Source organism: Somniosus microcephalus, chromosome 18 (genome assembly GCF_052327205.1).
Source record: "Somniosus microcephalus isolate GS21.2 chromosome 18, FLI_Smic_1.0, whole genome shotgun sequence".
In the NCBI taxonomy this organism is placed as follows: domain Eukaryota; kingdom Metazoa; phylum Chordata; class Chondrichthyes; order Squaliformes; family Somniosidae; genus Somniosus; species Somniosus microcephalus.
Window position 1 is genome coordinate 22006294 of NC_141004.1, and position 13482 is coordinate 22019775.

The following is a 13482-nucleotide window of genomic DNA, read 5'->3' on the forward strand; positions in this document are numbered from 1 at the left end:
CTTTCAGTGTCTGTAGGTGTCCATCGCGTTCCTCCTCGTCTGAGCAGGTCCTGTGTATTCGCAGGGCTTGTCCATAGGGGATGGCTTCTTTAACGTGGTTAGGGTGGAAGCTGGAGAAGTGAAGCATTGTGAGGTTGTCCGTGGGCTTGCGGTAGAGTGAAGTGCTGAGGTGTCCGTCTTTGATGGAGATTCGTGTGTCCAGGAATGAGACTGATTCTGAGGAGTAGTCCATGGTGCGTTTGATGGTGGGATGGAACTTGATGTTATCGTGTAGTTTTTTGCCTGTTTTTTTGTTTTTCATACAGACCCCAGCATCTGCAATATTTGACCCCTTGTGACCCCACCACATTGTTCTTTGATGTAATGTTTCCCTGACTGACCTGTTTGGACACCATTCACACCTTTGACTGCTGTGATTATCTCTCTGCCGAGGTGTGATAAATGGCAGTTGGAAAGGTTACCTGTAAACATCTGACATGATTCTCTGACTATATAAGCTGTGTCTTTATGCATTTCTCCACTTCACCTGAAGAAGGAGCAGCGCTCCGAAAGCTTGTGATTTCAAATAAAGCTGTTGGACTATAACCTGGTGTTGTGTGACTTCTTACATTTGTCCACCCCAGTCCAACTCCAGCATCTCCACACCATGGGCACTATAGGGTTCCCCTTGTCCTCACCTTTCACCCCACCAGCCTCCACATTCAACGGATCATCCTCCGCCATTTCCGCCACCTCCAACGTGATCCCACCACCAAACACATCTTCCCCTCACCTCCCCTTTCAGCATTCCGAAGGGACCGCTCCCTCCGCGACACCCTGGTCCACTCCTCAATCACCCCCAACAGCCCTGCTCCTTCACCTGGCACCTTCCCGTGCAAGCGCAGGAGATGCAACACATGCCCTTTTACCTCCTCCCTTCCCACTGTCCAGGGCCCCAAACACCCCTTCCAGGTGAAACAGCGTTTTACTTGTACTTCTTGCAATTTAATATACTGTATTCGCTGCTCACGATGCGGTCTCCTCTACTTTGGGTGACCGCTTTGCGGAACACCTCCGTTCAGTCCGTACGGGTGACCCGGAGCTTCCGGTCGCCTGTCACTTTAATTCACCGCTTCACTCCCACTCTGATCTCTCTGTCCTCGGGCTATTACATTGTTCCAATGAAGCTCAACGTAAGCTCGAGGAACAGCACCTCATCTTTCGATTAGGCACTTTACAGTCTGCCGGACTCAACATTGAGTTCAACAATTTCAGATAATTATCCCTGCCCCCATTTTTCATGCTGTATGATTTTTGCCATTCCCATTTGCAACATTTTATCTTTCCTGCCTCTCACAAAAGTACAGGATGTTCTTTCTATGTCTTCCTCCCCTCCTAACCCCCCCCCCACCCCTGTCTCTGCACCTGCTTAATATCCGTTACATCTCCAGCTTTTTCCAGTTCTGATGAAGGGTCCCAGACCTGAAACGTTAACTCTGTTTCTCTCTCCACGGATGCTGCCTGGCCTGCTGAGTATTTCCAGCATTTTCTGTTGTTATTTCAGATTTCCAGCATCCGCAGTATTGTGCAATTATTCTTAGGCAATATTCAAACAAATCTATTTTTAAAAACAAGCCACGGTATTTTGTAATTCGTTGTCACCATTTGTCGACGGTTATGTCATTTCCCACTTCTTTTCTGGTTTGCATATTCTCAACCATGAGTTTTGAAAATCTTTTAATTTCTTATTAAAGCCACACATTCAATATTGTGCCATTTAAATCAACAGGTATTGACTATGGACAAATAACATTCAGTGGTCAGCACTGGCATGCAACCAGCTCTTGCTTTTCTTGTGCTCAATGCAAGAAGCCTCTCTTAGGCTGTACCTTCACCTCCAGACATGGCCAAGTCTTCTGCTCTGTAACGTGCAGCCAAGTGGAAGAACCTGTTGGATCAGATTCCTCAGACTCTGCTTTTCAGTCAACACAGTCCCAAGAATCCAGTTGTATTTTCAGTCTTGGAGAAGACCCCACGGCCAACAATGCTTCAAGCAGTCCATCGCCCCAAAACCTGCACTACAGCCAAACCACTGAAACACTGCCTGTGGACAACACAGACTGTATTCTTCAACATGTGGACATCCTCAGTATCAAAGACCAAACACCTGGCAGCAACGACGATCTTGTGTTGGAACTCAAGAAGCGATGCAAGAGTTCTGCTAAACTTCACTGGCAGATGGAATACGAGCTGTTGAAAAAAGACGCTGAGCTTCAAAATGAGGCAAGGAGACCAGAGGTGTGGCCATCAAAGAATGACCATCTCAAGAAAGAAAAAGGCCTTAAGGTTGAAATCTTGACCTCTAATCAAGAATCAGACAAAAGAAATGACAATTCAGCAACATTATGTAATTTTAATTGGCTAAAAGGCGGACTTGAAAATGCCATGAAAGTCATTGACCACACGTCCCTAAGTAGCGACGTGCACGAGGTCTGGCCTGTTGAAGACCAAAGGATGGAGAAAACGGTGGCTACGGAATCTTTGGCTCTTGATCAAAGCCTGGATTTCAAGCACCAGCTGGACATATACTGCATTCAACAGGGAGGCCAACTAGGGGATGGATCGGATTGTTCCACCAAATCCTTTTGGAGCAAACGGAATCAATGGTTGGACGTTCAAGTTGGTTCTGAAAACCCTGCACAGGATCAGCAAGCATGGTTGGAAAATTCACCACAGCGTTTGAGAGACAAGATGACAGAACAGAAGATTGGAAGGAGCCAACAAGATTCCTTGGCAACGGTCCAGATTGCAGGTAATAACATTAACGCAGGAGTGATAACAAATCTCATGTTAAGAATGACTTCCACTCTCTCCCTTCATCTCCGCCCCCTTCCCACCCACAGATAGTCCAGCAGCAAAATGTACTGGTGAGAGGGGAAAGAGCCATACCGATCAGGAAGATCAGAAGCTCAATTCCCAGTCTGTGTTAAGTTAGCTAATCGTAGCTTAGGCACTGGTAGAGGCTACGATAAGCACCCCTGGGCTTGGGAGGGAAATACAACCATGGTTCCTCCTGATCTTTATCCAGTGATCACTGACATGAATCAGTCATTCATGGAAGAAAGACTTATGAAAATAATACTGAGCGGCCTACGGGTGGCGCTGTCCAGGGAGAGTATAAATACTCGGGCAAGGGCCCAGCTTGCGCAGGACATTCTTAACGGGAACTAGTGAAGGACACAACTAGACCTCCATGTTGTAAAACAGTTGATTAAAAGCTTTGTTTAACGCTTAGACCAAGTGCCTAGTAGTTTTCTTACGTCAATCACCATGTGCAGATAGGTTGGAGCCTGGGTGTGATGCTCCCTTAGTTCAGCCACTGCCTTACAGGGGTGTAGTGTATACTAAGGACCTGGGTCGACTGAGCACAGCCACTTATATTTTGAGGCTAATGAATAAGTGGACGGTGGACCCACAATTCTCCAGAGCCTGAGGCACACTGGAGAGGGGCGTAAATTGAGTGCAAGAGGTCTGGAGTGGGCAGGACCCGTAAGCACTGGATTTCTACCCAGAGGAGTGGCAGTTGTGGCTCAGTTGGTGGCACCCTTGCCTCTGGGTCAGAATGTTGGGTGTCCAAGTTCCACTCCATCTCAGCCTCCTCCTGAGGTCCCCACATCACAGAAGCCAGTCTTCAGCCTATTCGATTCACTCCATGTGATATCAAGAAACGGCTGAGCGCACTGGATACAGCAGAGGCTGTGGGCCCCGACAACATCCCGGCTGTCGTGCTGAAGACTTGCGCTCCAGAACTAGCCGCGCCTCGCGCCAAGCTGTTCCAGTACAGCTAGAACACTGGCATCTATCTGACAATGTGGAAAACTGCCCAGGTATGTCCTGTCAACAAAAAGCAGGACAAATCCAATCCGGCCAATTACCGCCCCATCAGTCTACTCTCAATCATCAGCAAAGTGATGGAAGGTGTCATCGACGGTGCAATCACGCGGCACTTACTCACTGATGCCCAGTTTGGGTTCCGCCAAGACCACTCGGCTCCCGACCTCATTACAGCCTTGGTTCAAACATGGACAAAGGAGCTGAATTCCAGAGGTGAGGTGAGAGTGACTGCCCTTGATGTCAAGGCAGCATTTGACCGAGTGTGGTATCAAGGAGCCCTAGTAAAACTGGTCAATGGGTGATATACCTATCAATTCCTCCAATAAAAGGCGAAGAGTTACGAAGGTGACTAAAGGTTTTTATTGACTAAATAACAGAGCCCACTCTCGTGGGTGATCCGATCCAAGCAGGAGGAATACCAGCCAGTCGCTCACCTTTATACCTGGCCTGGTGGGTGGAGCCAAGGCGGAGTCGGCAGTGGTCATCCCAGGTATAGCAGTGTGGCAAGAGGCGACCTCGTACCGTGATACAATAGTGGTCAGTGATACAGTTATAACGAACAGTGGTGAACAGTGCTAACTACTAACAGTGATACGATAGTGAACGTGGTTTACCACATTCACCCCTTGTTTAGAATTAAGTCCGGCGGAGTGAAGTGTACTACCAATTCTGGTAGGTCAGTCTGTCCGGAGGCTTCGTAAGCCTCTCCGATCGCTGCAGCGATGGTGTTGCCTTATCCGGTGCTGGTGCCTTATCCGGTGTTGATGCTGGTGTTTGCGTGGTCGGCGAGGGCTCGTGGGGTTCCGGCATGCCGTCTACCTGGGCTGAGGATGGGGGGGGGTGGTGGCGGTGTTTCCGGATCGGCTGAGGGTGCGAGGTCTCGTAGGGAGACAGTGTCCTCCCGCCCGTCTGGGTACGCCACGTAGGCGTACTGGGGGTTGGCGTGCAGGAGGTTCACCCTCTCGACCAGGGGGTCCGTTTTATGGGCCCTCACGTGTTTCCGCAGCCAGACCGGCCCCGGGGCGGTCAGCCAGGTTGGTAGAGTGGTTCCCGTAGTCGACTTCCTGGGGAAAACGAACATTCGTTCATGGGGGGTGGTGTTAGTGGCCGTGCAAAGTAATGACCGGATGGAGTGCAGCGCTGTCGGGAGGACTTCTTGCCAGCGGGAGGTTGGGAGGCCCTTAGACTTTAAGGCTAAGAGGACGGCCTTCCATACCGTCGCGTTCTCTCTTTCCACCTGACCGTTACCTCTGGGGTTGTAGCTGGTGGTCCTGCTTGCTGCAATACCTCTCTCTAGGAGGAATTGCCGGAGTTCCTCGCTCATGAAGGAGGAGCCCCGGTCGCTGTGTATATAGTTCGGGAACCCGAACAAGGCGAAGAGGGCATTCAGGCACTTAATGACCGTGCTACTGGTCATGTCGGGGCAGGGGAAGGCAAAGGGGAAACGGGAGTACTCATCAACGATGTTGAGGAAGTACACATTATGGTCAGAGGACGGGAGGGGCCCCTCAAAGTCGATGCTCAGGCGCTCGAAGGGGCGGGTGGCCTTGATCAGGCTTGCTCGGTCCGGCCTATAGAAGTGCGGTTTGCACTCCGCACAGGTCTGGCAGTTCCTGGTCATGGTCCTGACCTCCTCGATAGGAGTAGGTCAGGTTGCGGGCCTTAATGAAATGGTAGAGTCTGGTGACTCCGGGGTGGCAGAGCTGGTCGTGGAGGGTCTGAAGCCTATCGATATGCGCGCTGGCGCATGTCATTCGTGAAAGGGCATCAGGGGATTCGTTCAGCTTGCCTGGCCGGTACAAGATCTCATAATCGTAGGTGGAGAGCTCGATTCTCCATCTCAAAATCTTGTCATTCTTGATTTTGCCCTTCAGCTTGTTATTAAACATGAAAGCCACCGAACGCTGGTCGGTGAGGAGGGTAAATTGTTTGCCTGCCAGGTAGTGCCTCCAGCGCCGTACTGCCTCCACGATCGCCTGGGCCTCTTTCTCGACCGACGAATGTCGGATCTCGGGGCCCTGTAGGGTCCTTGAGAAGAAGGCCACTGGCCTCCCCTCCTGGTTTAGGGTGGCGGCTAAGGCGAAGTCGGATGCGTCGCTCTCCACCTGGAAGGGGATGGACTCGTCCACTGCGTGCATCGTGGCCTTGGCTATGTCTCCCTTAATGAGGGAGAAGGTCGCGCACGCCTCCTCCGTGAGGGGGAAGGAAGTGGCTTTCAGGAGGGGTCTGGCTTTGTCCGCGTAATTGGGTACCCATTGGGCATAGTAGGCGAAAAGCCCCAGGGTTCTCCTAAGTGCTTTAGGGCAGTGGGGGAGGGGTAGCTCCATGAGGGGGCGCATTCTTTCTGGGTCGGGGCCGATGATTCCGTTCTCCACTACGCAGCCGAGGATGGCAAGGCGCGTGGTGTTAAACACGCATTTCTCCTTATTGTAGGTGAGGTTCAGCCGTTGGGCCGTACGGAGGAATTTCTCCAGATTCGCGTCATGTTCCTGCCGGTCGCGGCCGCAGATAGTGACGTTATCTAGGTAGGGGAATGTAGCCTGCAGTTCGTTCTGGTCAACCATCTGGTCCATCTCCCTTTGGAAGACCGAGACCCCATTAGTGACGCCGAAGGGGACCCTAAGGAAGTGGTATAGGCGCCCATTCGCCTCGAAGGCGGTATACTGGCGGTCCTCAGGGTGGATAGGGAGTTGGTGGTAGGCCGACTTCAGGTCGATGGTCGAGAATACTTTATACTGTGCAATCTGATTGACCATGTCAGATATGCGGGGGAGGGGGTATGCGTCCAGCTGGGTATGTCTGGCTGTAGTCGATGACCAGGCGGTTTTTATCGCCGGTCTTTACGACTACGACCTGGGCACGCCAGGGGCTGCTGCTCCCCTCGATAATGCCCTCTTTCAGGAGGCGCCGCACCTCAGAGCTAATGAAGGCTCTGTCCCCGGCGCTATACCGCCTGCTCTTGGTAGCGACGGGTTTGCAGTCAGGGGTAAGGTTAGCAAACAGAGAGGGTGGCGGGACCTTGAGGGTGGAGAGGCTGCAGGTGTTACGCGGTGGGCGGTTTAACGTTTGCTGGTTGTTGACTGAGTGGGGGGAGGGGTCCACCGTATGCTAGGGTTACGCTTTGGAGGTGGGATTGGAAGTCCAGCCCTAGTAGGACGGCAGCGCAGAGATGGGGGAGGACGAGGAGTTTAAAGTTTTTATACTCCGTGCCCTTAACCGACAGGGTCACGACACAGTAGCCGCTGATGTCCGTGGCGTGGGACCTCGATGCCATCGAGATTCGGCTGCGCGTTGGTAGGACAGAGAGGGAGTAGTGGCTCACCGTGTCTGGGTGGATGAAGCTCTCCGTGCTTCCGCTGTCGAACAGGCAGGTCGTGGCGTGGCCGTTCACTTTGATGTCCATCATTGACTTGGACAGATGGTGCGGGCGGGCTTGGTCCAGGGTGACGGAAGCTAGTGTGTAGCTGAGCGAGTCGTTGTCATCTGCGGGCGAGGCGGTCGGGCGTGGTGAGTAAAATGGCGTCTCCCACGAGGTAGGGCAAAATGACGGAGAAGATGGCTGCCCCCGTAGCTCACGAGGCACTATTGGGGTCGGTTGCCTTAATCAAAGATGGCCGCCCCCATGACTCATGTGTGGGGATGCTGGCCTCAGTTGCCCTAAACAAAGATGGCCACCCCCATAGTTCGCATGCGGCACTGCTGGCCTCTGAGGATCCGCTCCTGCAGGCCTTGGAGAAGTGGCCTTTCTTCAGGCAGGTTTTGCATATGGAGTTCTTGGCTGGGCAGCGCGACCTCGGGTGCTTCTCCTGGCCACAAAAAAAACAGCCGGCGGTCCGATCGCGGATGCCCAATGTCGGGGCTGGTGCCGGGGGTGGCGGGGCCGGTCGGGTCCGGGACGCCGACGCAGAGGTAGGTCCCGGGGGCGGCGCTGGGAAGGGTGCTGTGGTAGGGGTCAGGCCCGAGTCCCAGGGTCGCGAGCAGTACCTGGTGAATGCTTCCTGATCTTGGTGGGCCACTTCCAGGGAGATAGCGAGGGCTTCAGCTTTTTCCATGCTGAGGTCTTTAGCTTCCAGCAGTCTTTGCCGTGAGTACTCGGACCGTAGGCCTTTCAGGAATGCGTCGCGGATATTATCTTCAGTATTTTCGGCTGCCGACACCGATTTAAAGTCACAGTTCCTGGCGAGTGCATATAGCGCCTGTGAGAATTCGGCTACTGATTCTCCTGGCTGTTGCGGCCGTGATCTTAGGAGGTGCCTAGCGTACATGTAGTTTACCGGGGTCCGGTACTTCTGTTTCAGCAGGTTGATGGCGGTCTCGTAGGTAGTCATGTCCTCGATGAGAGTGTATACTCTCGGGCTCAGTTGTGCCTGCAGGACACTTAGTTTGGATGCCTGAGGGACGCTGGATTCTCTCAGGTATGATTCGAAGCAGACCAGCCAGTGTTTAAAGTCTGCGGCTGAGTTTGCTGCTCGTGGGTTCAGGTCCAGGTACGGCGGTCTGAGGGCTCGCAGCCAAGCTGGCTGGTGTGGCTGTGCTCCTGGGAGCTGCGCTGGTGGCTCCTCTGCCGGTTGTGACTCGTTGTCGGACATCATTAAATTTAGTCAATAAAATTGATATACCTATCAATTCCTCCAATAAAAGGCGAAGAGTTACGAAGGTGACTAAAGGTTTTTATTGACTAAATAACAGAGCCCACTCTCGTGGGTGATCCGATCCAAGCAGGAGGAATACCAGCCAGTCGCTCACCTTTATACCTGGCCTGGTGGGTGGAGCCAAGGCGGAGTCGGCAGTGGTCATCCCAGGTATAGCAGTGTGGCAAGAGGCGACCTCGTACCGTGATACAATAGTGGTCAGTGATACAGTTATAACGAACAGTGGTGAACAGTGCTAACTACTAACAGTGATACGATAGTGAACGTGGTTTACCACAATGGGAAATCGGGGGGGGGAAACTCTCCACTGGCTGGAGTCATACCTAGCACAAAGGAAGATGGGTGGTTGTGATGGTGGAAGGTCAATCATGACAGCCTCAGGACATCGCTGCAGCAGTTCCTCAAGGCAGTGTCCTAGGCCCAACCATCTTCAGTTGCTTCATCAATGACCTTGCTTCCAACCTAAGATCTGAAATGGGGATGTTCGCTGATGACTGCACAGTGTTCAGTGCCATTCGCAACTCCTCAGATAATGAAGCAGTCCATGCCCGCATGCAACAAGACCTGGACGACGTTCAGGCTTGGGCTGATAAGTGGCAGGTAACATTTGCACCATACAAGTGCCAGGCAATGACTATCTCTAACAAGCGACCACCCCTTGAGATTCAACAGCATTACCATCACTGAGTCTCCCACCATCAACATCCTGGGGGGTCACCATTGACCTGAAACTTAACTGGACCATGCATATAAATACTGTGGCAACAAGAGCAGGTCAGAGGCTAGGAAATCTGCGGCGTGTGTCTCACCTGACTCCCCAAAGCCTTTCCACCATCTACATGGTACAAGTAAGGAGCGTGATGGAATACTCTCCACTTGCCTGGATGAGTGCAGCTCTGACAACACTCAAGAAACTCGACACCATCCAGGACAAAGCAGCCCACTTGATTGGCACCCCATCCACCACCTTAAACATTCACTCCCTCCACCACCGGCGTACCGTGGCTGCAGTGTGTACCATCTACAAGATGCACTGCAGCCACAGTACGCCCTTGAGAAGGTGGTGGTGAGCCACCTTCTTGTACCATTGCAGTCTGTGTAGTGAAGGTACTGCCACAATGCTATTGGGGAGGGAGTTCCAGGATTTTGACCCAGCGACGATGAAGGAACGGCGATATATATCCAAGTCAGGATGGCGTGTTACTTGGAGGGGAACTTAGAGGTGGTGGTGTTCCCATGCACCTGCTGCCTTTGTCCTAGGTAGAGGTTGCGGGTTTGGGAGGTGCTGTCGAAGAAGCCTTGGTGCGTTGCTGCAGTGCATCTTGTAGATGGTACACACTGCAGCCACGATACGCCCGTGGTGGAGGGAGTGAATGTTTAAACTAACCCCTATTAAATGGATAATTAGGAACAGTTTGTGATCCATTACTTAATCAATCCTCACCTATTGCACAAACCTGGTAACTGATTAATGATTTAAGCACATCTCGTCCGTGACCATATCGGCTCTCCGTGGAGGGAAAAGCTTTCATTTAACACTCTTTCTGGTGAAACCATTGCTTACTGAGCTCATCGATCCACTTTTAATTTGATCAAACCCCAATTCCGGAAGAGTAATGTATCAATGAAAGAGCAAAATAATTATGATATAATGACGAATAAAGTGAAAAGGCACTCCTCATCTCAAGCATAGCAATTCTTAAGTTGAAAACCAGGATGCACCACCTCCCCGGCCTTTGTGGATCCAAAGAAGCTCCTAGTTCCAAAAGGACAAGATGACAAATAATACAAGATCAAGCTGATGTGGGCAACCATCCTCTGATAATACCCATAAGGATGTAAAAGAAAAAAGACTTGTATTTCTGTAGCGCCTTTCACGTCCTCAGGACGTCCCAAAGCACTTTACAGCCAATGAAGTACAAATGTGTGGCAGTTACTGTCATAAGGAGCTATTTTACACTATTATTAGTGATTGGAAATTACTGTTTCAGATGAGACGTTAAACCGAGGCCCCGTCTGCCTTCTCAGGTAGACATAATGGGCTGGATTTTAATTGAGGAGTCGGGTAGGAGGCGGGACTACAACTTTCGGGGTTGTAATCCCGCCTCCATCGAGTTCTAGCCAACCCACGCGATTTTGACTTGGTTGACCTTGTTGAGCCCGCCCAGCGGGCTCAGCAGGCCAATTAAGGGCCACCCGGAAACAGGTGACGTCACAGATTGATATTTCATCTGTCAAAAGCATTTCACAGCTGTTTGAAGCTGTCAAACACTGACAATCTGTACTCTAAGTTAATTCCTTCCTCTCAGGCTGATTTAGAGATCTCTCCAGAACAGAAAGCTGAATGCTGCAATTTTTGACAGCTCGCAGCCATTCTGCTTTCTGTGCCGGTGAGATGTGGGATTCCCGAGACCTGAAGGAAGGAAGGCTGTAAAGGTAAGTAAAGGTTAGTAGAACTTCTTTAAACACTTTACACACACCAAACACACTTACCTTTGCACTCATGCACCCATCACTCACCTGAACACCGGACATCTCGACCCCTCCAAGCCCTTCATCCCGACGGTCCGCCTCCTCTAACTTGGCGTGGTTTGGAGCCGTCGGGAATCCCACACTTCAACATTAAAAATAGGGATTAGGCTAAAAACTGCCTGTTAACTACCTGTTAACAGGCAGTTCATTGGCACTAATCCCCTTCCCGCCTCGGGGAGGCGGGTCCCAGTGCGGGTCGGGTACCTGCCTCCTTTGAAACTGGCGAGTTGGGTGCGAGATGGGTTCGGGACTCCCGATTTCGGGATTTTAACCCCCCACACGCCTCCAATCCCGCCTCCACGGCCCAATGAAAATCCTGCCCAATAGGTCCCATGGTACTATTTGAAGAGGAGCAGGGGGAGTTCTCATGGTGACCTGGCTGATATTTATACCTCAATCAAAATCACAAACAGATTTGCTGGGAAATTCTTCAGAGTTTCTCCCAATTAGCCACCATCACTTAGGCGTAAAAATCAGTGGAAATCCCCCGTTTACGCCGTTTATAGTTATGGGAGCCGATTGGGAGAGAGCCCAAGGAAATTCCCAATTATCGGTCAATTTATCGCGCCGCTGCGTGTGGGATCTTGCTGTGTGAAAATTGGATGCTGCGTTTCCCTACGCCATCGCACTTCATAAAGTAATTAATTGGTCGCGAAGGGCGCTATATAAATGCGAGTTCTATAGGCTATCCAAACTTTTTTTTATATTTTAGGTTTTTTTTTAAATCAACAAATCCAACATCAAGCTAATTCACAAGTGCTGTGGAGTCTGGTTATACTGAACACCATTTGTAGTGATCAGTTGCTTATAATAACCAAAATCTGCTTTCCGGAAGCACAACTCATCTATTACTATCCTTGGTGGCAGCTGTGGCTCAGTGGACAGCACCCTCGCCTCGGAGTCAGAAGGTTGTAGGTTCAAGTCCCATTCCAGGGACACTGAGCACATAAAGCTAGGCTGACACTCCAGTGCAGTGCAGAGGGAGTGCTGCATTGTCGGATGAGACGTTAAACCGAGGCCCCGTTTGTTTTCTCGGGTGGATGTAAAAGATCCCATGACTATTTCAAAGAAGAGCTGGGGAGTTTTCCCCGATGTCCTGGCCAATATTTATCCCTCAATCAACATTAAAAAAAAAACATTATCTGGTCCTTATCACATTGCTGTTTGTGAGAGCTTGCTGTGCGCATAATTGGCTGCTGCGTTTCCCACATTACAACAGTGACTACACTTCAAAAGTACTTCATTAGCTGTAAAGCGCTTTGGGACGTCCGGTGGTCGTGAAAGGCGCTATATAAATGCAAGTCTTTCTTGTTTATAGTGGTCGGTGCTGTTTGATTATATGGCAGCTCCCTATTGTTGAAAGACAATTGCCTCAATTGTACTCTTGTTAATCTTGCATGATCTAGCATATAAATTAGTAATGACATTAGCAATGAGCAGCTCATTGCCCTTATTAACTGTAACTGGAGCCCGAGGATGACTCAAAATTGCTTTTATATTCTTTTCAATTGGATTCAGAGAAACTGTCATCAGTGACTGTACCTCCATTTTCTGTACGATAGCAAAATACTGCGGCTGCTGGAAATCCGAAATAACCACAGAAAATGCTGGAAAAACTCAGCAGGCCAGGCAACATCCATGGAGAGAGAAATAGAGTCAACAAGTTCTGTAGAAGGGTTTCGACCCGAAACGTTGACTCTATTTCTCTCTCCATGGATGTTGCCTGGCCTGCTGAGTTTTTCCAGCATTTTTTGTGGTTATCTCCATTTTCTGTAGCCTGGCTTTACCTGGGTCTATGGGTCTGACATGGGGGCCACAGAAAACTGACTGAACATCGTGAACACTGGGAGCTGACTCCACCTCGAGGCCAAGCTGCTGAAATCTGAATTAAAGTACAACAGCAGCTAATGATCCGCTACTGAGCCGTGCTCACCAGCACTGTAAACAGCTCCACTGTGAGTGGGTCAAGAGCAATGAATGGAACAAAATAAGGATAAGGACCAACTTTTTTTTATATATCACACCAACATTCTGACAACAGAGAGACCGAGCTACTCTTCAATCAGCTATTTAAAGTGCCGCTGAATGCTGCTCAAACAGTGAGAGTACAAATCGTGAATCATGGGACCAGCTGCACATATTGGGGGCTAGCTGGCTTCCGAGCTACTGACCACTCAAAGAAAGACTTGCATCTATACAGTGCCATTCACGACCACCGGACATCCCAAAGCGCTCAACAGCCAAATGAAGTATTTTTGAAGTGTATTCACTGTTGTAATGTAGGAAACGCGGCAGCCAATTTGCGCACAGCAAGCTCCCACAAACAGCAGTGTGATAATGACCAGATAATCTGGTTTTTTTTTTTAATGTTGTTTGAGGGATAAATTTTGGCCAGGACACCGGGGGAACTCCCCTGCTCTTCTTC

The 13482-nt window shown here is 50.5% G+C and overlaps 1 protein-coding gene across 2 annotated transcripts in view; it reads left to right on the forward strand.

Moving 5' to 3' along the window:
* LOC147105114 (prickle-like protein 1) overlaps nucleotides 1-13482 on the forward strand; it is a 151212-nt gene that overhangs the window by 133529 nt on the left and 4201 nt on the right. For both annotated transcript variants that reach the window (XM_086011193.1, XM_086011194.1), the window contains exon 7: nucleotides 1769-2791. In XM_086011193.1, coding sequence (XP_085867319.1) covers nucleotides 1769-2791 — 1023 coding nt within the window. The remainder of the gene's footprint in view (nucleotides 1-1768; nucleotides 2792-13482) is intronic.